At 38.2% G+C, this 25,211-nt stretch overlaps 1 protein-coding gene across 1 annotated transcript; it reads left to right on the top strand.

Moving 5' to 3' along the window:
• Nucleotides 1-8,317: 8,317 nt before the first annotated feature.
• LOC108672244 (polypeptide N-acetylgalactosaminyltransferase 13) lies at nt 8,318-24,886 on the top strand. Its single transcript, XM_018159886.2, has 12 exons — nt 8,318-8,670; nt 9,086-9,231; nt 10,164-10,384; nt 10,912-11,078; nt 12,383-12,590; nt 13,790-13,900; nt 14,846-15,023; nt 19,847-20,027; nt 21,306-21,445; nt 22,148-22,246; nt 22,635-22,769; nt 23,370-24,886. Exons 1-12 carry the CDS (start codon nt 8,556-8,558, stop codon nt 23,514-23,516), a joined length of 1,848 nt encoding a protein of 615 aa, XP_018015375.1. The 5' UTR covers nt 8,318-8,555; the 3' UTR covers nt 23,517-24,886.
• Nucleotides 24,887-25,211: the final 325 nt, after the last annotated feature.

Here is a 25,211-nt window from a genome sequence, read left to right as displayed (position 1 = left end):
GGTCTCGCAATGGCATCTTTTCTAATCCTGCCTGCGTCGAGTAATTTCAGGGCCCTATTGTGCGGGCTTTGTCTGTGAGGCTTGAGTAGACGCCGGTCTGCTGGGGCTCAGCTATTGTGCTACAGCCTCGGTAGAACTTCAGTTTAGCGACGCTCAAGAGATTGCTGCTCGAAAGCACCACAGACTATAGGCTCTCCTCTTTTGGTTTTAACGAAATGCGCTCCGATTTGAAAACGAGAAACAAAAGAACCGCCTTTTTCCTAAGTCGTCTTGCAGTTTTTTTTTGTTTGTTTTTGAACTGGTAGAGTGAAATTACTAACTTTACAAAGCCATTGACATTTGACAATTATCTTGACGTGTCTAAACTCATTTTCCGACTATTGATTTGTTTCGATCGTTTTTCCCGAAACTAGAGGTTCTCACTCAATAGCAATCATGGCAGCACTGCCATACGCCATTCAATATTCCTTCTATCGCCTCTCGTATATGGAAGTCAATAGTGACCATATTTTGTGATAGATCGACAAAAACAACAAAATCACTTCCTTCCACCTAAAAATACCTATTGCTAAAGTGAATTAATGCACTGTATAGGCAACTATGTACGTTTTTATTAGTGCAGTTGAATGAATTCAATCTAATCGTGGTTTCTCAAGCACCTAAATCCTACACCGTCACTAACAACGTATTTTTGCTGTTATTGTGAAGTAGATTTACGGGCTCCCTCAAAATTTGGCGCTGGAAGCCATTCCGCTAAGTGTCAATACGCCCAAATTTATCGTTCAGGAGCATTTATTATTGTCAGGAGCTCCAGTCGTCTATTAATGGATTCCAATGGGAAGTTAAATTTTGATGCAACATCAAAGCCGCCGTCCGTGCCTCAAGGCATAAATAATTTCACGCCACATTGCTTTTGCGTAGATTTTTTTCGGAGAAAAGGGCGCTTATTTTATTACTTTTTTGTGGAATAATCTGTTATCTACCACGTACGCAAAAGACGGCGTGTGACGAACTTTTTTTTTTTTGTTCTAGAACACTTTTCGATACCTTCGTTTCTGTATGTATGTTTAACTCTGCTTTTACGAGTTTCTGCTTTAATTTTTTTACGTTATAATTTTTTGTTCGCGCTTCACGTAGTGTGGCCCTAATGGAAAACTGATGAATTACGATTCTCCTGTGCAGAATTTTGTTTCTGTTTATTTTGCATATGCGATGCAGCCGTGAAAGTAGAGCACTTTTTGCTCCAATAATTTTATTTATTTATTAATTTATTTATAGTAATTTATTGCCCTTCTCAGCTAAAGGAAGTCAATTCGTGATATCGGTTCTAAAGGTCCCTGAAGATCTTAATGTTCGAGCTACCTCGTGATTTTAAGTTATGTTTGAAGATTTTGGGACAGTGTTATCATGCAATAACACTGACCGGATAACTTGATCGAATTCATCCGGATAAATTAACGGGGATTAAGTCTTGTCTATTCGAAATAACGACATTGAAATCCATTCACTGTGTTCATTGATTGACATATGGCTGTGAATACCTGTGATTGTCTTTGTCATTGACTCACGCAGTAGGTACCATCGATCTTGTGATCGATCTCACCTCACAACCATGTGAGGTGAGAACCTTGTATGCAATTTCTTTTGGTAGAAGAGGCGCGGGGCATATTTTTTTGTGTTTTTATCACCTATTAAAATGAATAATGCTATAAATGACAAAGAACATTGCAACTTGAGTTGAGATTTGAAGATGAATGCTGGTATTTTCTCTTTTCATACTAAAAGTTTTCTAACGAGAATTAATTTTGGAGAGCTTCAAAAGTACAACACTGAAACTACCGTTGGATTAATAATACCAAGTGCAAGTTAGGAAGCCAATTATGCAATGTCGATAGAGTGTTTTATTTTTCTTTTGTCTTTGCCTGATTGAGTTGAACAAACGTTATCAGAATTCGAGCTAATGCTTATACTTACCGGCAGCCGTCAACTTTTATTTGCAACTCTGTAAATGCCGAACCCTAGTTCAGTTAAATTGTTTGAGAAATGCGTTGTTTTAAAAGGAAAATCCTCATTCGTCGCAAATTCTCATTCTTTTGCGATTCATAGTGAAATTTTCATCCATGTGTTATTATAAGATAATTTTCATCATGAAACATTTTTTTCGTTTTATGATGATCTTGTGGCGTTTCTGAAGATGCTTCCAACACGTCCTTCCGCGAAGCTCATTACCTCATCAAAATATCCAGTTAGCCTATATCGCTATATGACCAGCTCCAGCAGTGCCTAAGAGTGGCAGTGTCAGTGGCACTAAGCTTGAATCATGTCACTGAGGTTATACATTTTTTTCTATTATGTAACTATGTTTAAAATGCGTTTCTTTGAGGAGAAAGGAAAGCATAATTTTGTTAAATGTGATAGGAGACTCATAGTAGAGATGGTTTTTTTAAATGAAAAAGAAATTGAATTGAAAAATTATTTATTTTTTTTAAATTTGTACTATCCACATCAGAATTGGTTTGGAAACTGTAAAATATCTATATTTACCCTAGGTATTGCTGTCAGCATGACAGCATTCAGCAATGTACTAGCTAGCCTATGCAAATAGGCTATATAGGTAGGCTACTTCACTCATTTTGCTGCTTGTCGATGAAAACTGTATGGTACCTAGCCTTTGCCCTTTGGTAGGTACCTATTGGTTTGGTTAGTGGTTACTGGTCAGACTGGTCAGTGGTCAGAAGTTTGGAACTATTATTAATAGGGTCCTGGGTACCTAATTATGGTTTGATAAACAAACTAGGAAAACCTGTTCTGATAGCTAGATCATTTCTTGTAAAGTCTGACAACTTAACTGATGTGGCAAAGTCAATGGCATTGATGATAAATGCCTATGCAGACTTGTGGTAGGCCTAGCATACCAATAAGATTCCTAGCTACCTACTTCTTTTATTGACTTTTCTCAATAAGAGACCATTTCAAGCCATTTGACTTTTGGCATCATCATCACTAATTCATGCTGGTGTGGACTGTGGAATACAATAATGAATAATCCGGATTGGAATTTTTCTACTTTTCTCTGAAATCTTGCGGCTCAAATGGGCCAAATTTTTTATACAACTGCAATCTTGCGGCCCGATTGTGCACTTTTGTAACCAATTAGGTAGGAGGTAAATAATCGGTAATTCATCTGGCAAAAATCTCTTGGTTCCATAAATGGCAGAAAACTGAGAAAAGTTCTAGTCACGGCCCTAAAGGTAGATGTTTCCCATGCTGATGCTTGGAATACATATTACAATGTTGTAGTAACTGTTCTATTTCTAGGATTGGCGATACAGCCGGAGCGCAGAGCCAGTACTGGTACACCGCATAACACGGGTAGCAATAGTGGCAAACCAGAGCTTTTTTAGAATCAGTTCATTTTTAATTTCCTCATTTACTCAAGATTTAAACCAATTTCTTAAGTATGATAATGCTGGTACCGGTATCCAGGATACCTACTTAACATACTTTACTGGTCTACTTATAGAACTCAAAAATGAACTTGAAGGAGAGTCTAAAAACTCTCTGCTTTGCCACTATGCCGGGGTAGCAGACTACCAGGATGATAGGATTGGAATGAAATTCTATAAATGATGGTTAATGCTAGATACCGTCAACAGGGGCTACTCGGGACGGGCGGTTTAACTCGGGAGAGTCCTCTGACACGGCGTAAAACTGTTTTTTGTAGTAAAACTAATTGGAATATTGCAAAACTAAATATAGTGGCAAAAACGTCAACATTTTTCCTATCTATGTAGTATAAAGGATGTTAGAAAATACTACCTGCAACTGGGGCTACTCGGGACGGGCGGGGCTACTCGGGACAGTCCTCTGACACGGCGTAAAACTGTTATAGTAGCAAAACTAATTGGAATATTGCAAAACTAAATATAGTGGCGTAAACGTCAACATTTTTCCTATCTATGTAGTATAAAGGAAGATGAAAAATACTACATTTACTAGCTTTAAAAAATTCCTGAAAAAATAGTGAAAAACGCTATTTTGAAAAGTTACTTCTGCTAAGGTCTGTAGCAAAAAAAAATATTTGCCGTATTAAAAAATGTTACTTACATAAAAGATGCACCCAGGTGTTGGCTTGAAAACGTAATTGACAGAATTGTCCTATCTCGTTAAAAAAAATGGCCATTTCCGCATGGCAGGGCTACTCGGGGCTATTCGGGACACCTCCGAAAGCACATTTACAGTAGAATCTCAGTTAGCAAAGGCTCCAGTTAAGAAAAAAATTGATTAAAAACAAAGAATATTGTTTACATTTACCTTGCTGAGCAAAAAAAAGTTCACTTATCATCACACAAATTATAAGCCGTCCTGTAAGCTTACAGATACAGAAAAAATGCTATAATGCTGCTGACATGAAGCTTGCAGTGAACAAGGTTGTTGTAAATCAGTGGTTCCCAAAGTGGGCGATATTGCCCCCAGGGGCGGTGGAAAGATTTTGGGGGGCGATAAGGAAGAAGAGGTTGGTAGGGGGGCGATATGGGGGGCGGCTGTCCAAAGTCAATGTCAGAAGTTCGAACGTTTGTTAGACGATTTGTACACAACACGTGCAGCAAATGACTCCCAGCGATGGTTTTTTCTGTTTTTTTTAACCTGGCTCTCCTGGGTTTACGTCTCGGAAAAATTAACGGCCGGACTCGAGGCCGGTCTCACGGCCAATTTCCAAATTCAATGATCAAGGAATATCTCTCAAACTAATGAACTTAACTCGATGAAACTTGGTACACGTATTCATTAGGACCTAACTGTAATGTTTTGCTTGTAAAAATTGTTTGAATTTTGCCATCGTTTGTTTTTGCCATAGTTATATGCCAATACGGGCCGAAATTCACAGTGATCAAGTAATTTCTTCCAAACTACTGAGCAGATTTGAACGAAATTTTGAATTTACAGTCCTAACTAAAAATTTTTCGATTGTGCCTTCATTTGCGAGTTTTTTTTTTTCATTTCACGTTCATTCGTGATTTAAACAGCAATTAGTGCTTAAATTCGCAGTAATCAAGAATTTTTTTCCAAACTACTGAACAGATTATTATTAACTTGCAAATGAAAGCAAAATGGAAAAATTGTCACGAGCTAAACATCACTGTTGAGAGGTTATGTATTTTTATACAAAGTTTTGTTGAAATCTGTTCTGTATTTTAAAAGAAATTTCTTGATCGCCGCGAATTTAAGCGACAAATTACCCGGCGATACAGGCCAAATATAAGGAAGTGTGAAATCAAGAATGACGGTGAAATGAAAAAAACTCGCAAACGAAGGTAAAATTGTAAAAAAATTATAATCTAAAAAATCACCGCTTGGTAGTTAGGAATGTATATTCAAAATTTCGTTAAAATCTGTTCAATAGTTTGAAGAAATTCTCTGATCAATGCGAATTTTGGCCCGTTTCGCAATATACGCGCAACTCACCAATGAAGGTGAAATTTAAAAAAATTTACTAGCTAAACATCACCGTTAGGTTCTGATGAATGCGTGTTCCAAGTTTCATAGAGCTGCGTTCATTTGTTTGGGAGATATTTTCTTGATAATTGAATTTGGAGATTGGTCGTAAGACCGGCCACGAGTCCGGCCATAAATTCGCCCGCAACGTTCTTGGCTTCTAGTGCTGAAACAGTTAAAACAGCTGAAAAACATATTGGTTCACTAAATGGGGTTCTATTTGTGAGATACACATTTTTGTTTAACCTTCATCTTTTAAAATTTCAGCGTACTAAATTTCAAGAGAGTGGCGTATGTCTGTGGGGGGCGCTAAAAATTCACTAGGGGGCCAAAGGGGGCACCAGCCTGAAAAAGTTTGGGAACCACTGTTGTAAATGCTCAATGGCATGTTTATGGATATGGTAATATCACATCAATAATACAGTAATATTCCATCAATAATATGGTACCCTCAACTGGGGTATTCCTTCCCCTGCATTCATAATGATGGCCAAAGCAGGGTAAAAAAGGATGGCCAAAGTCACTCTGGCGTTTATGACCTTGTTTACAACCCTGGCGTTTATGACCCCGGCATTTACGACCCCGTTTTTGTTTGCAAAACAAAATCAAAAACGGAGTCAGAAGTCACCCCAGTTGATGGTAATTAATGTTTATGGTAATATCATATCAATAAAGGAAAAACAAGTAAAAATCACAGAAAATGTCATTTATTCTACCTCTACATCATCTACAATGAAAGAGGAGGACTTCAGAGTACTGTGAAATGGGGTAACTTAGACCACTTTTTTTATTATAAATGATGCCATTTTTTTACTAGCTAAATTAAACTTGAATTGAAATGTGCAAAATACAGGTCTATACTCTAGCTTCACTCACCATAAATTGCTGGCTCCTGCCTCTCATAGTCTTTATGTAATTTCAAAAAAAGTGATGGTCTTTGTTACCCCTTGAAAAAAAAGTCGCGCTAATCAAAACTGGCACCGCGTAGATTAAGGGTAGGTCGCAAATTTTTTTTCCGCGTTAATCAAAACCGCGGTATTCAAAACCGTGCTAATCAAGGGATTGCTGTATATGGTAATTTTATATTAACTTCCAAGCTGGTCTATGTTACCCCATCAGGGCTGACATTAGGTGGTCTAAGTTACCCCATTTGGGGGCGGCGCCCCCCCCATTTGCAAACTAGGACACTTTCCTAAAATTTGTCATTTGCATATGTAACTAGTAGAGTTCTACTACAATGCATCAAAACCTGGAGTTATTTAACCAAAAAATGAAAAAATTTGAGGGGGTACTATGACAGGCTTTAAATAATATTTTTTTTTCGTGGGTCACAATTTTAATTTTTTAACCTATTAGATTTGCAAACTTTTTAAATCTTTCTATTGTGTTATGTAGCCTCAGTATTAGGCCTTCAATGCCCATTGACAAAATTTTTCTATGTCAAATAGTTTTTGAGTTGTGGGGGTTTTTGTTAAAAAAACAAAAAGCGGTCTAAGTTACCCTGCCAGTCTAAGTTACCCCATTTTATGGTACTGTTAGCAATGGATGAGTACACTCTACATACATGCTTCAAATGTTTTAAAATGAAGTTTTATTCCAAGTGTCCCGAGTAGGGGCTACTTGGGACACTCTTTTTTTTGCTTCTGGCACCTTACGAATAGCATATGGAATTTTTTTGAGAAGCCATGTGATAGCCCTCGCAAAGAGCTATAAAATGAGCCCAAACTTGTTCATGAAATGCATCATGGTAAGAAGTTATTAACAAAAAACACTCAAAACCGTCCTGAGTAGCCCCGGTTGACGGTAGGTACCTGTATGTGTTTTGGTTAGTTTAATACCCCTGGGCCTTCGAGTACTCCACAGTGTATAATATGAACTCTGTATGGCAAAACAATCCAAGTCGTGCAATGCTATCTAATCCAACTCAATCACAACTTTGTAAACAAAATCTGTCCAAAGTTTCAAGCAGGGAGCAAAGAATAACAAATCAGTAACAATCAACTAAAGCTCACAACAAAAAATGGCATGGCCATATTTCCATGATTTTAGAAAAAAAAAGGAAGTGTCAATCAAATGTCCATGGCTGCCAATCAAAATTAGAAAGTTTATATCATCTGTCTTTGCCTCTAATTAACTGTGATAGACTTTATACATAGTTCCACAAATTATTTGGTTTATAAAAAAGAAAGCAACTATCATATCATGCATTCTGCTAATTGATTAATTAATTTACTATGTATAGATTTTTCACTGAAAAATTTTCACTTCTTTTCAGGTTGTAGGAGGCTGCCAGCAATCTCGACTTTAGTTGTGGGAAGATCTACTTCTTGCGTGCCTCATGCAAAAATCAAGCACTCCTAACAAGTTCCTGATTAGTTCTTTCCCACTTTCATTTTATTTTCTGTCACTATTTCATTTTCGTTTTACAATCCATTTAATTCATCTGAAAGACTCAAAATTGCAATGACACATGTACATATGCTCCTAATACTCCTGTTTTGTTTCTAATTCTTTTTTTTTTTGCTTTAATTAGACTTGTATCTCCAACCAGTAATTCTGCTCTTCATTTCACTGACAACTAACCATTTAGTTTTTTTTAACATTTATCAATTCCTCCTCTCCTTCACTTAGTGAAATTGTTTCCTATAGTACTGTAATTATTGGCTCCAAAAAGTCTTTCATCAAGCATTCCAAAACAAATTTTTTTGCAGTCAACTTCTAGCATTTCATAGACTAAATCAATTAAGCTCTGTAGTTGAATATTTATATTTTGATCCCAATTTATCACTTTAAATTCAATATATCAACATTTATATAAATAGGTACCTATCTCAATCCTGAAAGATTTTTATTTTTTTGTCTTCAAAGCCTAAGTTCCTAATTGGAACGCCAAACCTTAATATTCTTAGTTCTTTGCCCAGTTCTCTGGTTTTGTGTGTCATTTAAAAACTGCTGCCTGATCTAGCTTTGAGTTGATTCTTTACTTCTCCTGCTCTACGACTCCAAGCCAGTCTCTTCTTTCTCTGTTATAAACTGCAAGTGTAGAAGCAACCAACACAATGTTTAGAACTTCTAGACTACGACTGCACACATGCAAGATTGTGCTGATCACTTCACTTGTGTGGTTTGTGCTGGATGTTGCAGTCATTATGTACTACAGTGACTGCTCATCAGGTAAGCTTCATGGCACTGCATTGACGAGATAGTTTAGTGAATTTTTTGGCCGTAAACTTTCTGTTGATAGTTTTCAACTTCAACACCATTAGTAGCAAAGATCAATCTAACTATTTAAAAAAAAAATTTTCTTAATTACAAAACTTGTGTCTCACTGCCATTCAGTTCCATAGATCTAGAAAATGATTCTTTCTGTTAACAAGTTTATAATTATTTTCTAGAGCAAGGCAAACTAATTTTTCTGTTTGATAAATTTTGGATGCATTTCTCATTTAAAAAATTTGAGAAAAAAAATAAATGCAACATTGCAATTTATATTTGAATGAGATGCAAATATTTTTTGCGGATCAAGGAATTGTTTGCTAGTGTGTATTCCCAATGTAAGAAAAATTCTCAAGTCTGTTCGGTTTTAAAGGAACTGGAGGCTGGGGCTGTGGTGACGTTATTAGGAGGAACAAAGACCGGGCAGCTGCAGAAGGAGAGGCTGAGAGAGTGGACGACTTACCATCAAAGTTCAGCCTTGGTAGAGCTGTCATAGATGACAGCTCCCATGATCTTGCGGTGAGCACCGCACCCCAAAAGACATGCTCATTGTTATAAACTCATACTGAATTTCTTACATGTTTATGAAGATGTTCTGTTGGCAAATTTGTTACATACATGTAAAATGTTCTCTTTTTTAGAGCTCTTGAGATATTTTATAGTAGGTTTTATTGACTTGTTTTCGAAGGTTTACGTTGTGTACTTATAGGTACCTGTAGCAGATCTAATCCAAAATGTATAATTAGTTGTATGAGGCTTAATAGTCTAAAAATTTACTGCAGTCCCTGGCTGCCAATGTCTAGCCTACTGGGAGCACATGCATGCAATATTGACTTTGATATTGATTATTTTAAATTAAAATGGGCAGAACTGATCACCAAACACAACTGGGTATCATTACTTCTATGAAATTTGTAAACTCTTGCACCCAAAAAGCAGTACCTACCTATCTATTAGCATGTTTGTTGCAAAAGAAATTTTCTCTACATTCAGACTACCTATTTAAATTTATTATTTCATCATGCATGAATGCCTGAAAAATGAACAGGATCAAGACTTTATTAATGATTATTATGTTTCCTTCTTCATCAGTAGCATATAATTCTAGTTGAAATAAGTTTTCTCTATATTTAGGTTATTTAAATGTCTTATTTCTTCATGCATTTATTCCTGATAAATGAACAGGATCAAGATTCCATTATGATTATTATGTTACCTTCTTCCTCAGTTATTTTAATTTAGTCAAAGTTATACTTTTGCATATTATAGTGCAATGAGATAGAAAAAAGTAAGGTTCCCAGTGAAAATATTCTAAGGGGAACCTTTTGAAATTCAAATCGAAAGTTCTCGCAAATCAAAAAAGCTTTTACTTGTGAGATTCATAATGATTTTAGTTAATAAGGACCAAATATCCTTTAATTTTTTAATTTTGTTGTTTATTTCTCCCTCAGGGCTGGCACTTTGCGTACCCCATCGACCAGCTCCAGCGCTGGGTGCCCAGACCTGTGGTCGGGGAGCAGCCCAACAGCCCGGGGGAGCTGGGCAAGCCTGTCACCATACCCAAGAGTCAAGAAGCTCTCATGAAGGAAAAATTCAAGCTCAATCAGTTCAATTTACTTGCATCTGATTCCATTAGTTTGAATAGGTCACTTCCAGATGTTAGATTAGATGGGTGAGTGTGAATTAATACCCAAGCTGCTTCTTAATATGTACCTACAAGGCATAAAATTTCAGATAACTTTAATAATAATTAAAATTTATTCTGTTAAAAAAAATCTTCTTGTTTATGCTTGTCATGTACAGTTCCATTCTCTTCAATTTGGCTGCATTGTTACTTTAAATAAATGAAGAAAGAGAGATTATCTATTGGTTGTAATGTACCTAGTATGTGACTAATTTATTACCGTATCTATACTGAATAATAAGGTGCGTTCTTAATTGGGTTGTGTATTTGGCAGAAAATTATATGTAGGCACTCATTAATGATTATGAATATCGACGCTTTTCTTGATGTTAACTAAAGAATAAGAATATCTAGGACTATATCATTGAAATGTTGCTAATTATATGAAAATCGAGACAAGATAATATCCTTGATATGTAACTAATGATAATAAATGTCTAGACAATATCTTTGATGCATAACAGATGCGGAAAAGTTTTCATACCATATTATTGATATTTAATGTGTTTGTGCAGATGTAAGACCAAGCAGTACCCTCCTTTGATGCCCAATACCAGCATCGTGATCGTGTTCCACAACGAGGCTTGGTCGACGCTTCTACGCACCGTGTGGTCCATCATCAACAGGTCCCCCAGAGCCTTGCTCAGGGAGATACTTCTTGTGGACGATGCTTCTGAGCGAGGTCATGCATCAATCTAGCATTCACTTGCTTATTAAACTTAAATATCATTTGTTATTTAGATTGTATTATATACTTAGGTAATTCAACCGTGTGGTCCATCATCAACAGGTCCCCCAGAGCCTTGCTCAGGGAGATACTCCTTGTGGACGATGCTTCTGAGCGAGGTCATGCATCATTCTAGCATTCACTTCATTATTAAATTTAAATATCATTTGTTATTTAGATTCTATTATATACATAGCTCAATCCCAGAGCCTTGCTCAGGGAGATCCTTCTTGTGGACGATGCTTCTGAGCGAGGTCATGCATCATTCTAATATAAATATCATGTGTTATTTACATTGTATTACGTACATAATTCAATTGTTAATCTAAAATTTAGCAACTTCAAAAACATCAAGATTTTGTTGACAGTTTGGCATGCGTATATGAGATGTCTAAGATTCACTTAGTTATTAAATTTAAATATCATTTGTTATTTAGATTCTATTATAAACATAGCACAATTGTTTATCTGAAATTTAGCAACTTCAAAAACTTCAAGATTTTGTTGACAGTTTGGCATATATGAAAAGTCATGCATCATTCTATCATTCACTTCATTATTAAATTTAAATATCATTTGTTATTTGGATTGTATTACGTACATAATTCAATTGTTAATCTAAAATTTAGCAACTTCAAAAACATCAAGATTTTGTTGACAGTTTAGCATAGTACGAGTTTCTTTTGAAGAAGATTGCATGAACTTTGTTTTGGTTTAGTTTTCATATTAGACCTAGCCTCTGACGAATAATTTATAATTTTTACTTGTAAGATTCACAAATTATCTTGGACGATGTGTTGAAGATTTAGAAAAGTAAAGGCACTATGACTAGTCAGCCTTAAAATGTAGTGGCTGTCTTTATTTGTCGGGAGAAATTCCTGCAAAGGCTGCAGCTAAACATCAATGTCACTTGCAACCCTTTTTTCCCCTTAACTTTTACATGAGATTCATTAAGCTGGTACAGAAAAAATTTAATCGTGACTTTATAAATGTCAATTTTAAAACTGGATCCTAATCATTCTTTCGTGTGAATTTGAAACTTGTTCAATGTTTTCAGACCGGCAAACATAAACCCATTACCAGTAACGTTGCTGTGTGTGCAGACCACTTGGGGGCTGAGCTAGACCTCTATTAATAACGTTGCTGTGTGTACAGACCACCTGGGGGCTGAGCTAGACCTATATTAATAACGTTGCTGTGTGTACAGACCACCTGGGGGCTGAGCTAGACCTATGTTAATAACATTACTGTATGTGCAGACCACCTGGGGGCTGAGCTAGACCGCTACGTGGCGACCCTACCAGTCCCCGTGAAGGTGCTACGCACGGGCACGCGGTCTGGTCTGATCAGGGCGCGTCTGCTGGGCGCGGCGCAGGCGCAGGGGCAGGTCATCACATTCCTGGACGCGCACGTCGAGTGTACTGAGGGGTGGCTCGAGCCTCTGCTGGCTAGGATAGCTGAGGACAAGTGAGGACACCTTATATTACTTGTGTACTGAAGGGTGGCTTGAGCCTCTGCTGGCTAGGATAGCTGAGGACAAGTGAGGACACCTTATATTACTTGTGTACTGAGGGGTGGCTTGAGCCTCTGCTGGCTAGGATAGCTGAGGACAAGTGAGGACACCTTATATTACTTGTGTACTGAGGGGTGGCTTGAGCCTCTGCTGGCTAGGATAGCTGAGGACAAGTGAGGACACCTTATATTACTTGTGTACTGAAGGGTGGCTTGAGCCTCTGCTGGCTAGGATAGCTGAGGACAAGTGAGGACACCTTGTATTACTTGTGTATGGCTATAGAAATATGGTTTATAGCTATAATTTACTGCAGTCATCAAAGACGGGTGCTATCAAACTATCAATTATCAAAAATAATTGATAGTTTATAACTCTGTCAGCCAATAGTAGATGGTTTTCAAGCTAAACCCTACAATTACCGACGAGAAATTGGCCGCTCCGTATACATGAGCACTTTTTTATTGCACAGCCGCTAGATAGCGGTGGACATGTCTCATGCCTGTACATATTCGTGTATTGAATGGCGAAATGAAGTTAATAAGAATCATGCAGGGCACAGCCTAATAATTGGAGAGTTTTGAGACATTGAAGCTCATTTCAATAAGGGAGGCTCATTTCAACCCTAATTCTTAGAATGTCTTATTGAAAAAGGTCGGGTGAAAGGGTAAATACTATTAACCAGCTTTGAGTTTATAGTAAAATCCTAAGAAAATTGGCCTGGTGTTACCATTTGCATTAATGGAGCCACCATAAAAATTATTGGCTATGAGCGTGGTATCTGCCTCAATACCCATTTTTTATGAAAATGATTGGAATTAGAAGAAACTTTTAAACTTCATATTTCCTTTTATTTTTGAATGAAATATTCTAGCTCGATTTTATTCCATCTACATGCCCAATGTCCGCCACATAGATTTTCTTTCTCTGCTATACCTATTCATAATAGGTACGCACGCTACGAATAAATATAAACTGCGGAAATTTTTGTTGTAATGAATTATCTTCAACGGCAATCAGATTACAATATAAGTTATGATCAGTAGCTACTGCATTGTAAATCAGTTGTATTTGTATCAGTGCTGACAATTGTATTATATAAAAATTGTCTTGATAGTTATTAATAATAGTACTGAATAATTTTTTGTATGTACAGGACGCGCGTGGTGTGCCCGATAATCGACGTGATATCAGACGACACCTTCGAGTACGTGACCGCGTCTGACATGACCTGGGGCGGCTTCAACTGGAAGCTCAACTTCAGATGGTTGGTTCGAGTGTTGAAATAACAGCGAGAGTTGATAAAATGGGTTGAAGTTGTCTCCATCACATTGCAAGTTGACGATTTTGTCTCCATGAGATGGTCAGTTGACGACTTCAACCTACAGCATTGTGTTGAAGTTGTCTCCATGAGATGGTCAGTTGACGACTTCAACCTACGGCATTGGGTTGAAGTTGTCTCCATGAGATGTCCCGTTGACGACTTCAACCTACGACATTGTGTTGAAGTTGTCTCCATGAGATGGTCAGTTGACGACTTCAACCTACGGCATTGGGTTGAAGTTGTCTCATTCATAAATTCAGCGTAGCGCATAAACTTTATTTGTGCGTCATAAGACAATCTAATATACCCTCCACAACCAAATTTAGCTGCTGAACTAAAACTAGACACGATTACTAATGTGTGTACGTTTGCTATTTTATACTTTGTCTTGAACTATTTATCATTCTTCTTCTGGTTCTTATCTTATTACAATTTCAGGCTCATTTTTAGCTCTAGGTTTATTACCTTCTTTGTATCCCCTTAGAATTTCTTCCCCCTCTACTCTCTCCCTGATACCCTCCCTACCTTCACTCTGGTGCCCTCTCAACCCTCTCCCTCGGACCCTAAGGATCCTTATACCTTCTCCCTGGTATCCTTATACCCTCTCCCTGGTCCCCTCTCTACCCTCTGGTCCCCTCTCTACCCTCTGGTCCCCTCTCTACTCCCTGGTCCCCTCTCAACTCCCTGGTCCCCTCTCAATTCCCTGGTCCCCTCTCTACCCCCTGGTACCCTCTCTACCCTCTGGTCCCCTCTCTACCCCCTGGTCCCCTCTCTACCCCCTGGTCCCCTCTCTACCCTCTGGTCCCCTCTCTACCCTCTGGTCCCCTCTCTACCCTCTGGTCCCCTCTCTACTCCCTGGTCCCCTCTCTACCCCCTGGTCCCCCGCAGGTACCGCGTCCCCCAGCGGGAGATGGAGCGCCGTGGGGGCGACAGGACGCAGCCGCTGAGGACGCCCACGATGGCAGGGGGGCTGTTCTCCATGGACCGCGACTACTTCAACAAGATCGGCAAATACGACGAGGGCATGGACATCTGGGGCGGCGAGAACCTCGAGATGTCTTTCAGAGTCAGTAATTAACTTGCTTTCCTTATTGTCCCTTTATTATTAACCAGTCTGTAATACTTTATTTCGTTATTACCTCGATATTGTTAGCCTCTCTGTAATAACTTGATTTTGTTATTATCTCCATATTATTAGCCAGTCTGTAATAATCTGATTTCGATATTGCCACTTTATTATTAGCCTGTCTATAATAGCGGCCAATAATAATTAGGTTATAGAATAGCTAATATTCCGTTATTACCTATGTAAAGAATAATTGATATTCATTTATTATGTCACTCTGTCATTATCGGGATTATTTATTGCCCATTCATTGTATATCGCTTTAAGTACATAGATTGCCTTAGTCACATATTTACTGAGAGTCTTGAAATTTTTGCTAACTGTTCATTCCCACACATAATTACAGCAACTCGTTTATATGCCCACGTTTCTACGCTCCGTAGTTGTTTATGTATTAATTTTTTATCTCGGGTTATAATAAATTTAATATAATAAATCTAATGAACCAGTGTCTCTACAGTTCCTCAGCAGTGGTTCGCTGCCTCTTTAACACAACATGTTTTATTGCTGTTTTTCCTTCAGATACGAGAAGGTGGCACGCAAATTATTTCTTTAACACTACATATTTTATTGCTGTTTTTCCTTCAGATACGAGAAGATGGCACGCAAAATATTCATGGTCAGTGTATGTGTAATTTTTTCTGAGTGTTTTAAACATGAAAAATCAATGCTTTGTTGCGTGACAGTAATACTTCAATGTGACAAAGTTTATTAATAATTAACATTAATTTTGCCCGCATTAGCGGTCAGATTTTTTATTTTTCTTCAGAATATTCGATTACGTTTCGTACATTCTAATGAATTTCTAAAAGAATCCAATGCTAACTAACAATGTTCACAATTTTCATATGTTATTACCCTGATGTTGCGATTACGGCGTAAAGTGTCTTAATTATTTTCACGTACGTATTTTTTCAAGAGTGTAAAATAAATTTTTTTGTGGTCATACTAATTATGATTTTCAGTTTAGAATATCGTAATTTAACTGAATTTATTTACTGATATCCGTTCCATGAGGCAGGTTCCATTCCGCGATCCTGTGGAAATGCCGCGCTCAAGCACGCGTCTCGGATTAATATGTTGACATAGCCATGATGTGATGATGTTGGAGCCGTAATGTGTTGACATAGCCATGATGTGTTGATGTTGGAGCCGTGATGTGTTGATGTAGCCATGATGTGATGATGTTGGAGCCGTGATGTGTTGATGTAGCCATGATATGATGATGTTGCAGCCGTGATGTGTTGATGTAGCCATGATGTGATGNTGATGATGTTGCAGCCGTGATGTGTTGACATAGCCTTGATATGATGATGTTGCAGCCGTGATGTGTTGACATAGCCTTGATATGATGATGTTGCAGCCGTGATGTGTTGATGATGGAACTGTGATTGCGAGTGCGGGCCTCGCGTAACCCTTCGCGTGTTATATTTCTTTCTGATCTTCATTACTTTTGCAAAGGGTTCAATGACTTCTATTGTCATTACCTAAATATTTTATGTAATAGTTAACATAGTTTGTTGCTGAACGCTACGCTGCATTTCCTGGTTACTAGATGTCCAATTTTTTACTGAGTGAGATTGATATAATTTTTTGATGTCGATACAGGAGTGACGGAATGTTGTTTTCAGTATCTTCTTGAATTTACCTCAAAATTGATCCACGAAATTGATAATTTAAGCATTATTAAGTTATAGTACGAGTTAAATTGCATAATCTGTAATAAAATTAATTTCAGCGGACAAATGCAATCAATTCAACTGATCGTTTTGCTAAACTATTGTTAAAAATGTTACATAGCGTATTATACACATAATTACTTAGCGCAAATGTTAGCGTATTATACACAATTATGTACTGACCACAAAGGGTACTATATAAACTCAAAACTTACGTACTGACCTAAGCTTGTTAATAAAATGTATTGTTAGGTATTAATTACTGACATAAGCTTGATACGCCGCGGCCAGATCTGGCAGTGTGGTGGCAGTCTGGAGATCGTGCCGTGCTCGCACTACTATACTATAGTACTATACTATGCCAGATCTGGCAGTGTGGTGGCAGTCTGGAGATCGTGCCGTGCTCACACGTAGGGCACGTGTTCAGAGATAAGTCACCGTACACGTTCCCTGGCGGTGTTGTCAACATCGTCATGAAGAACTCGGCGCGCGTGGCGCACGTTTGGATGGACGAGTGGAAGGATTTTTTCTTTGAGATGAACGCAGGTAGCGAGCGGCTCTGCGTCTAGTCTCGTGGTTCTGTAATGGTTTTTTGCAGTGTACTGTTTGGTCATTTCTGTATTTAACTCCATTTAAATTCATCAAATAGGCCATAACTTGCAATCTTATTGACTTTGAAAGATATACTTAGATCAATCTATTTTTCTCTGCTATTCAATCCTTCATTTTCAACGTTGAAGTTCATGATAGTAATTGAAATCAGAACTTGCACTCCAGAAAGCCATTATTAACTATTTACTCCAGTAAATAGTATTCAATTTTCTCAAAAAACTTTCATGCCTAACACGAGGGATTAGTTAGGGTGTCTTGATGGCTTGGCGGTCGTAACGGTATAAGCAGCAGTTGATTTCTTCAACCATGCATGACTTGAAGCTTCATTTGCTCACGTTCGCGACTTCGTTTTAACATCGAACTTATTTAAGTAAATTTACTCATTAGCGTTTCAAGAGCTTTCAAAATAGAACATATTCTTTATACACAATAATATAGTGTATATAAGTTCAAGTGCTGCTTAAAGGAATGATGTCGAGGGTATTCGTGTGCTGATCTAACTGCTATGGTTGAGATAACAGCATGTGAGCGTATGGTGCCAATATACTTCTTGGAAATTCTCCTAGAAATGTTAGACATTCTATACTAGTCGGTTTTTACGCTGGAAAATGTTGCGGTAATGTCGAAGAATTGTGGGGTAGATTGGATTGCGTCTTCTATTGCTGGTTCAATTATCCTGGTTGCCTCTGTATTCAGTTATCTAATTACTGGTGAAAAACATCGTTATATGGAATCTGGACTTAGATATTAAGTAAATAATTTGTAATAATTTAATTGGAGATTATTGAAGAGGTTTGGGACTTCGGGGCTGCTGCTTCTGACTTAGTAGCTTAGTATCTAAACCATCTATTAATCCATTGTATTGATGTCCAGCTTCTGATCCTATTTGGGCCAAAACGGACCATCTAGAAAGCTGTGAAGAATTAACTATTCATCTCGTGGTTTTGCCGGCTTACTAACATTGCTTAAATTCAAAACTAAATTTCCGTTATTTTGATTATTGACTCTTGTTAACTTTCACTTCTTACTGAAACATTTGAAAGCGACGTTAACGTTCTAAACCTTGTGTGTAGGGCATGCTCAGAGTAAATGGAGTGATCTAGCTCTGGAATCGGAGTTTGAACCAACAAAAGTAGACTTGTACTACTCGTATATAACCTAGATAACCTAGCATACGTATGTTTAATGGCAATGACAGACTCTAACTAATAATTTCGTGTATATCAATTTCATAACGCCATAGTAGTGCAATTTAAGACTGTGCAAAATAATAAACTTTGCTGTTGTCTGGATGAAACACTTACACGAGTCAGCTGCGTCCAAATAGTGATGCACTTTTTGACTCACTTGCCTCATTTATGAGTCATGTAGACCTATCACTGGCCCTTTAAATGCCAGGCATGACTCACTTGTGGCGCTACATCGCATTTGACGTCACCCGTAGCACGGATACGTAGCAGCGATCATCTGGGTGCCCGAGCGATTTAAGGCCACAAGTGAGTCATAACAGAGATTTAAAGGGCCTGTAATAGGTCAGTACGACTCATAAATGGGGTAAGTGAGTCGAAAAAAGTGCATCGCTTTTTGGACGCGGCTGACTCGTCTAAGTGGGTTATCCAAACCAACTCATTTCTCTCAGTGATACTAAGGAAAACATAAGTCTATAGCTTAAGTGATTCCAGCCGATTCAATTTTTATATTTGGTTAACTGTCATCATATGGAAGAATGCGGATCATTTTATAGTGATTAGAACCGAAAGCGGTGTATAATTGTAATACGTTAACTTGAGCTCTATGTATGTAACTGCTTTATACCTGAATTGTTTCAAAATTGCTAGGTATCTAGGGTGTAAACAAATGGGCTGGTTGTTGCTGAATTCTCTCATTCATTTTGTTTTTATTCATGCTGAAGTGTGCATTAACTTCTCTAATCCAAAAAGTGTTTTGTAAATCCGGTTTTCGAGTGGCTTCATTGTTTTCATTTATATCATTTAATGACATTGTACTTATACTCTCATAACCATGCGTGACGCAGCGATGTTGCGTTCAGTTGCACGGCTCTCTTATTCTAACCATGATGTATAATTTCAACGCAGTTTGCTCGGTGTGCTGCTGTACGACTACGATTTTCCTTGGGAACAATTTAATTTAATTGATGAAAATTTCATTAAATCCCTTCGCAGTCTCTCTAGTTATTCATATCTTTATTAGACAACGCCTTCAGGTTTCAAGTTTCCATAACCTTATTTTTAACAGATACTTCTCTTATCTCTCTGCTGCCTGACACCGTAAAATGTTAGCTGGTTAACAGTGTAGCTGCATGACTAACCTGGCGCTGGGACTAACATCGTCAGATTTGGATGTGCGGTGGCAGTCTGGAGATCTCGACGTGCTCGCACGCAGAGCACGTGTACTATACTATACTACGTATTCTATAGTACTATACTATACTATAGTACTATACTATGCCAGATCTGGATGTGCGGTGGCAGTCTGGAGATCTCGACGTGCTCCCACGTGGGCCACGTCTTTAGAAAAAGCACGCCTTACTCTTTCCCTGGCGGCACCAGTCGCATCGTCAATAAGAATAACGCTAGGCTAGCCGAGGTCTGGCTAGATGACTGGAAAGAGTTCTATTATAGCATTAATCCAGGTGAGCATCTTCTCTGTAGATGACTGGAAAGAGTTCTATTATAGCATGAATCCAGGTGAGAATCTTCTCTCTAAGATGACTGGAAAGAGTTCTTTTATAGATTTATCAAATCAATTCATATTGTTGATGATTGGCTGTACTATATCATAGCATTAAATCAGTCGTGCCTATCGTTACCCCCCAGTCCATGAGTGGATAAGTTTTCCCATAATTTTATTTCCTCTAAATTGGTGACTTGGACCACCGTGAATTGATTAGTCCAGTGCAGTGTGCGTTGCGTGCTGCACCTCCTCCTTCCTGTATTAGTTAAAAGTGTTTAATATTGATACTTTCGGTAAGGGTGATCTCGAGTCCATTACTAGTGTTCCAAGTGTTTATGATTGCTACTTTCGGTAAGGGTGATCTCCAGTTGAGGACGCTTGGGTATCTTTATAATGTATATACTTCGTGTGTTATTAAAAAGCCACGAATGATTCTAGTAACTCAGTAGCATAGTAACCAATAACCCGAGTTTGATAACAACTGAATTAACCTAACGGATTGCTCGATATAACTTACAGTTTACGGTGGTTAATGTTGTACACTAATCGCTTTGAGTGGGATTTTGCGTTCAAATCTTGTCCTTCTCTTCTTTATTGAGTACTACTGCTATTCTGTCATGAGTTCTCTGTGCATGAATTTTGTATATAATAATCATTGCGTTTACTTCAGTTGTAAGTATTTTTAATATATTTATTTCGATTGCCAGAATTCTTTCGTGGAGTTCCTAAAACTTCTTCTTTTGTAATTACCAAATTGAAGTAATTATTAATATTTTGCGAATTCAGCTGTTACATAATTGAAAACAATTAGTATTATAATGAAAATTATAAAAACAGTTATTGAAACAAAGGTTACTAAAATCCTTAAACTCAAATGAAAGCACAATTATTACCATCAAAATTTAGTAATAACAAATGTAAGTACACTGTTAGAAAAAACGGTGAAAAAAACGGTCCCACTGGCATTCTAGTGGCCGGTCGCCCCGTGAAAATAAACAGTTTCGCCGTTTTTATCAGATGTTTTACGGATTTCTAGTGTTGAATTAGAATAAAAACGGCGACACGGTGTTTCTTTTCACGTGCCGACCGGCCACTGAAACGCCGGTAATACCGTTAACTGTAATTTTTCAGTGTAGAATCCTTCACTAAGGGAATCCTTCACTAGAATCCTTCACACTAACAGTGTAGAATCCTTCACTAAAATAAGCTAGTCACCCATCTCACTTACCACGCTCAGGCGCCCGCAGCGTCGACTATGGCGACGTAAGCGCCCGCAAGAAGCTGCGTAAAGACCTCAACTGCAAGAGCTTCCGTTGGTACCTGGAGAACATCTATCCTGAGAGTCAGATGCCCCTAGACTACTACTATCTGGGCGAGGTGATATGAAGGGCATGGCTTACTTTTAAGTTATTTTGATGGATTAATTACCGATAACACGAGTTATCGTTATTATTTGAAATAATTAGTGTGAATGTAATACCCTGAGAGTCAGATGCCCCTAGACTACTACTATCTGGGCGAGGTGACTGGCATGGCTTTCTTTTATTTATTTTCATGGCTTAGTTACTGATTACTCGGGTTATCGAACTTTAGTTACTGATTACTCGAGTTATCGAACTTTAGTTACTGATTACTCGAGTTATCGAACTTAAGTTACTGATTACTCGAGTTATCGAACTTTAGTTGCTGATTACTCGAGTTATCGAACTTTAGTTATACTGATTACTCGAGTTATCGAACTTTAGTTACTGATTACTCGAGTTATCGAACTTTAGTTACTGATTACTCGAGTTATCGAACTTTATTTACTGATTACTCGAGTTATCGACCTTATTTGAAACTATTTGTGTGAATGTAATGCCTTGAAAAAACATATGACCCTCAACTACTACTATAATATGATATATGAAAAGCATGGCTTATGTAAGGTCTGAATTACATGAGTTATACTTGAGATTTGAAACTTTCAAGTAAATAATAGTTGAGGGTTAATATTTTATTTATACATGATCAATAACATTTTAACCTTGATATTTGAAATGGATAACTAAATCATTCGCACGATTGCTTGGTTTTCAGATCCGCAACAGCGAGAGCCAGTCTTGTCTGGACACGCTGGGCCACAAGAGCGGCGAGAACCTCGGTGTCAGTTACTGCCACGGCCTTGGTGGCAACCAGGTGAGTTACTGCCACGGCCTTGGTGGCAACCAGGTGAGTTACTGCCATGTTTTATGTCTTTATTCAGTCATTCTCCACTTCTATGTCGTCAATCAATTTGTGTCTAATTGATTGATGGTTCTTATAGTATCATAATATGCATTGTTCGTAATCGTTTGAAGCTAAATTCCGTGATTAGTTGTTGACTAATTTGTTTATGCAGTATTTCTTTAAGAAGTTGTCATTTGACGCCAAAGGTTATTGATCACTTGATGCCTAATCAGTTTATGATTGTCAGATCTATATTTATCACTAGAGTTATCGGTCACTTGATGCTTAATTAGTTTATAATTAAGAGGTGTTGGACGCTAATCGGTCACTTGATGCCTAATTAAGTTATAATTAACAGGTGTTCGCGTACACGAAGCGCCAGCAGATCATGTCTGACGACAACTGCTTGGACGCCAGCAACCCCAGCGGTCCTGTGAAGCTCGTGCGCTGCCATGGCATGGGTGGCAACCAGATGTGGCACTACGATGAGCAGGTACGGTGGCAACCAGATGTGGCACTACGATGAGCAGGTACGGTGGCAACCAGATGTGGCACTACGATGAGCAGGTACGGTGACAGCCACATGTGACATTATTTCTAGGCTACGTTAAGATTGCCGCCTTCTCGCTATTTACTTCATAGCTTTTGTCGTTGAGCCCACCCGTCGATTTTCCATCTTGTATTTAAGTTACCGTATTTAACTTATGATTGCATTTATTTTCAAGCTATTGCACATCTTAACTTTATGTTGTCGCGCAATTTTCTCAATAAAGTAAAGTTTAAAGCTACTCATTCGTCAGCATAATGTTCTGAATATGATTAAATTTATAACCATTTCATTTTCACTCTCCAAAATTACGTAATTACCTCTATTTTCTCGTTATTTCCCCCGCAATTATCGTCATTTCCCTCACAATTAGCGTTATTTCCCTCGCAATTAGCGTCACTTTCTTCCCAATTAGTGTCACTTCCCACACAATTGGTGTTACTTCCCTCCGAATTATTATTTATTTCCCCCACAATTAGCGTAATTTTAGTGGTAATACGCATGTTTTGTGTCATTTAGATGCATAATACGTATCACCGCCCCCAGACCGGCGGCATCAAGCACCTGAACAGCGGCTGGTGCCTGCAGAAGCCTGAGGTGCGGGACCCCACGCTGCCCATCCTGCAGCCCTGCGACGCCGGCCTCGCCCAGCACTGGGTTATGCGAGCTGCATTCCGCTGGCAGGCTAACTAGAACTTATCTAGAGCAACTAGAACTACTGGAACCCTAGATTGGAACTAGGAATACTGGACAAAAACGGGAACTAGGACTACTGGAACCAGACGTCTGCTGTAACAATCTTGTGAGCTGCAACAACTAGAACCAGGCGTCTGCTGCAACAATCTAGAGGAACTAGGACAACTAGAACCAGGCGTCTGCTGCAACAACCTAGAGCAACTAGGACAACTGGAACCAGGCGTCTGCTGCAACAATCTAGAGGAACTAGGACAACTAGAACCAGGCGTCTGTAACAATACGAATCTAGTGTGCCTCTGGAATCTTGAAACTAGACTGTACTGCTGCAGAAGCTTGATCAGTTAACTCTAGGCCAACTAGAACTACATCTGCTGTTATACCAAACGAGATCTTGTCTGCCGTTGCCGACTAATACAAAGAAGAGCTGAGATGGGAAACTTAATCTCTTGTTCCTTGTCCACCTTCTATAATATGAAGCTCTCGTCATTGGAAGATATGAAAAATAGATTACGTTTGTAAATCTAAAACTTCTTCAATTGTGAAATGGGCAACCTTGATTTTCCTTGCCCAAACCAAGAGCTATTCTAGAGAATTTAGGACAATTTCATGTTCCCACTTTGTTTAAAATAGACTGGATTAATCAGAAAAGTTTCCGAGCCCTAAGAACTCTGAAGAAAGAAAACTAAATATATTTTACCCTAATGTGATAATGAGCGTGTAATCAACTCAATAAATTTTGGTTATCTGGTAATTAGGATCATTACGTGCAATTTCAGCAAAATATTCTCAAAAATCTACTTTTGAAAACCACTTTTTTGCGAGACTTTTGGTGTGATAATTGTAATTAAAATGAAAAAAATGCCTACTCAATTGTACGCGTGCTCCGCTTGAGCTGGCGAACTTGAATGCATGCTAAATTATTTCGACCTTGATGTGGGTTGAGCCATTTTGCCGATGTTAAATAAATGATTAATTAACATCGGCAAAATTAATTACCAAAGACCTAGAATTAACGCAATTCTAGGTCTTATAGATCTTGCCCGACATATACACAAGTTAAACTGAAAAATTGCACGTGAAATTCCCCTTTTTCGTTAGGAGTTAATACTTAAAAAATTCTACCATTTATTAGTGGTATGATAAGGTTGAGATTTGTGTGCTCATTTCGAGGGCTGTTCGAAATATTTCAACATTCCTCCTGTCTTTAATTGTTATATAATTATTTTATTGACATGACAGACGTTTTAGATCCTCGCTATCTTCGTCTTGGCCAAACTTTCCCTCGTAAAAATAGGATATTTTGGGAAGTAGTGAAGTGGTACACTGTTAGAAAAATTACCGTTAACGGTATTACCGGCGTTTCAGTGGCCGGTCGGCACGTGGAAAGAAACACCGTGTCGCCGTTTTTATTATAATTCAACACTAGAAATCCGTAAAACATCTGATAAAAACGGCGAAACAGTTCATTTTCACGGGGCGACCGGCCACTAGAACGCCAGTGGGACCGTTTTTTCACCGTTTTTTCTAACAGTGTACTGATTTCGGCTGTCGATTCTTGAGGCGAGCGTTACCAAATTGAATCCGTGGTTATTATTTCGAAATTATTTTCCAACTTTATATCGTCGGGAGTGCTGACTTACTTACAAAATTGTCTGCTTTTGTAAGTTGAATAATAATTATCCTGCTTAGAAT

The sequence above is a fragment of the Hyalella azteca genome, unplaced genomic scaffold (assembly GCF_000764305.2).
Source record: "Hyalella azteca isolate HAZT.00-mixed unplaced genomic scaffold, Hazt_2.0.2 contig11025, whole genome shotgun sequence".
Lineage (NCBI taxonomy): Eukaryota > Metazoa > Arthropoda > Malacostraca > Amphipoda > Hyalellidae > Hyalella > Hyalella azteca.
This window is presented reverse-complemented; position numbering and strand designations above follow the sequence as displayed.

What these genes read in the sequence shown, in the direction of transcription:
- LOC108672244 (XM_018159886.2), top strand. Translation starts at nt 8,556, where the DNA reads ATGTTTAGAACTTCTAGACTACGACTGCACACATGCAAGATTGTGCTG. An exon ending in TGGAAGCTCAACTTCAGATG is followed by an intron (nt 13,901 to 14,845) that starts GTTGGTTCGAGT and finishes GGTCCCCCGCAG; the next exon opens with GTACCGCGTCCCCCAGCGGG. An exon ending in TGTGGCACTACGATGAGCAG is followed by an intron (nt 22,770 to 23,369) that starts GTACGGTGGCAA and finishes CACCGCCCCCAG; the next exon opens with ACCGGCGGCATCAAGCACCT.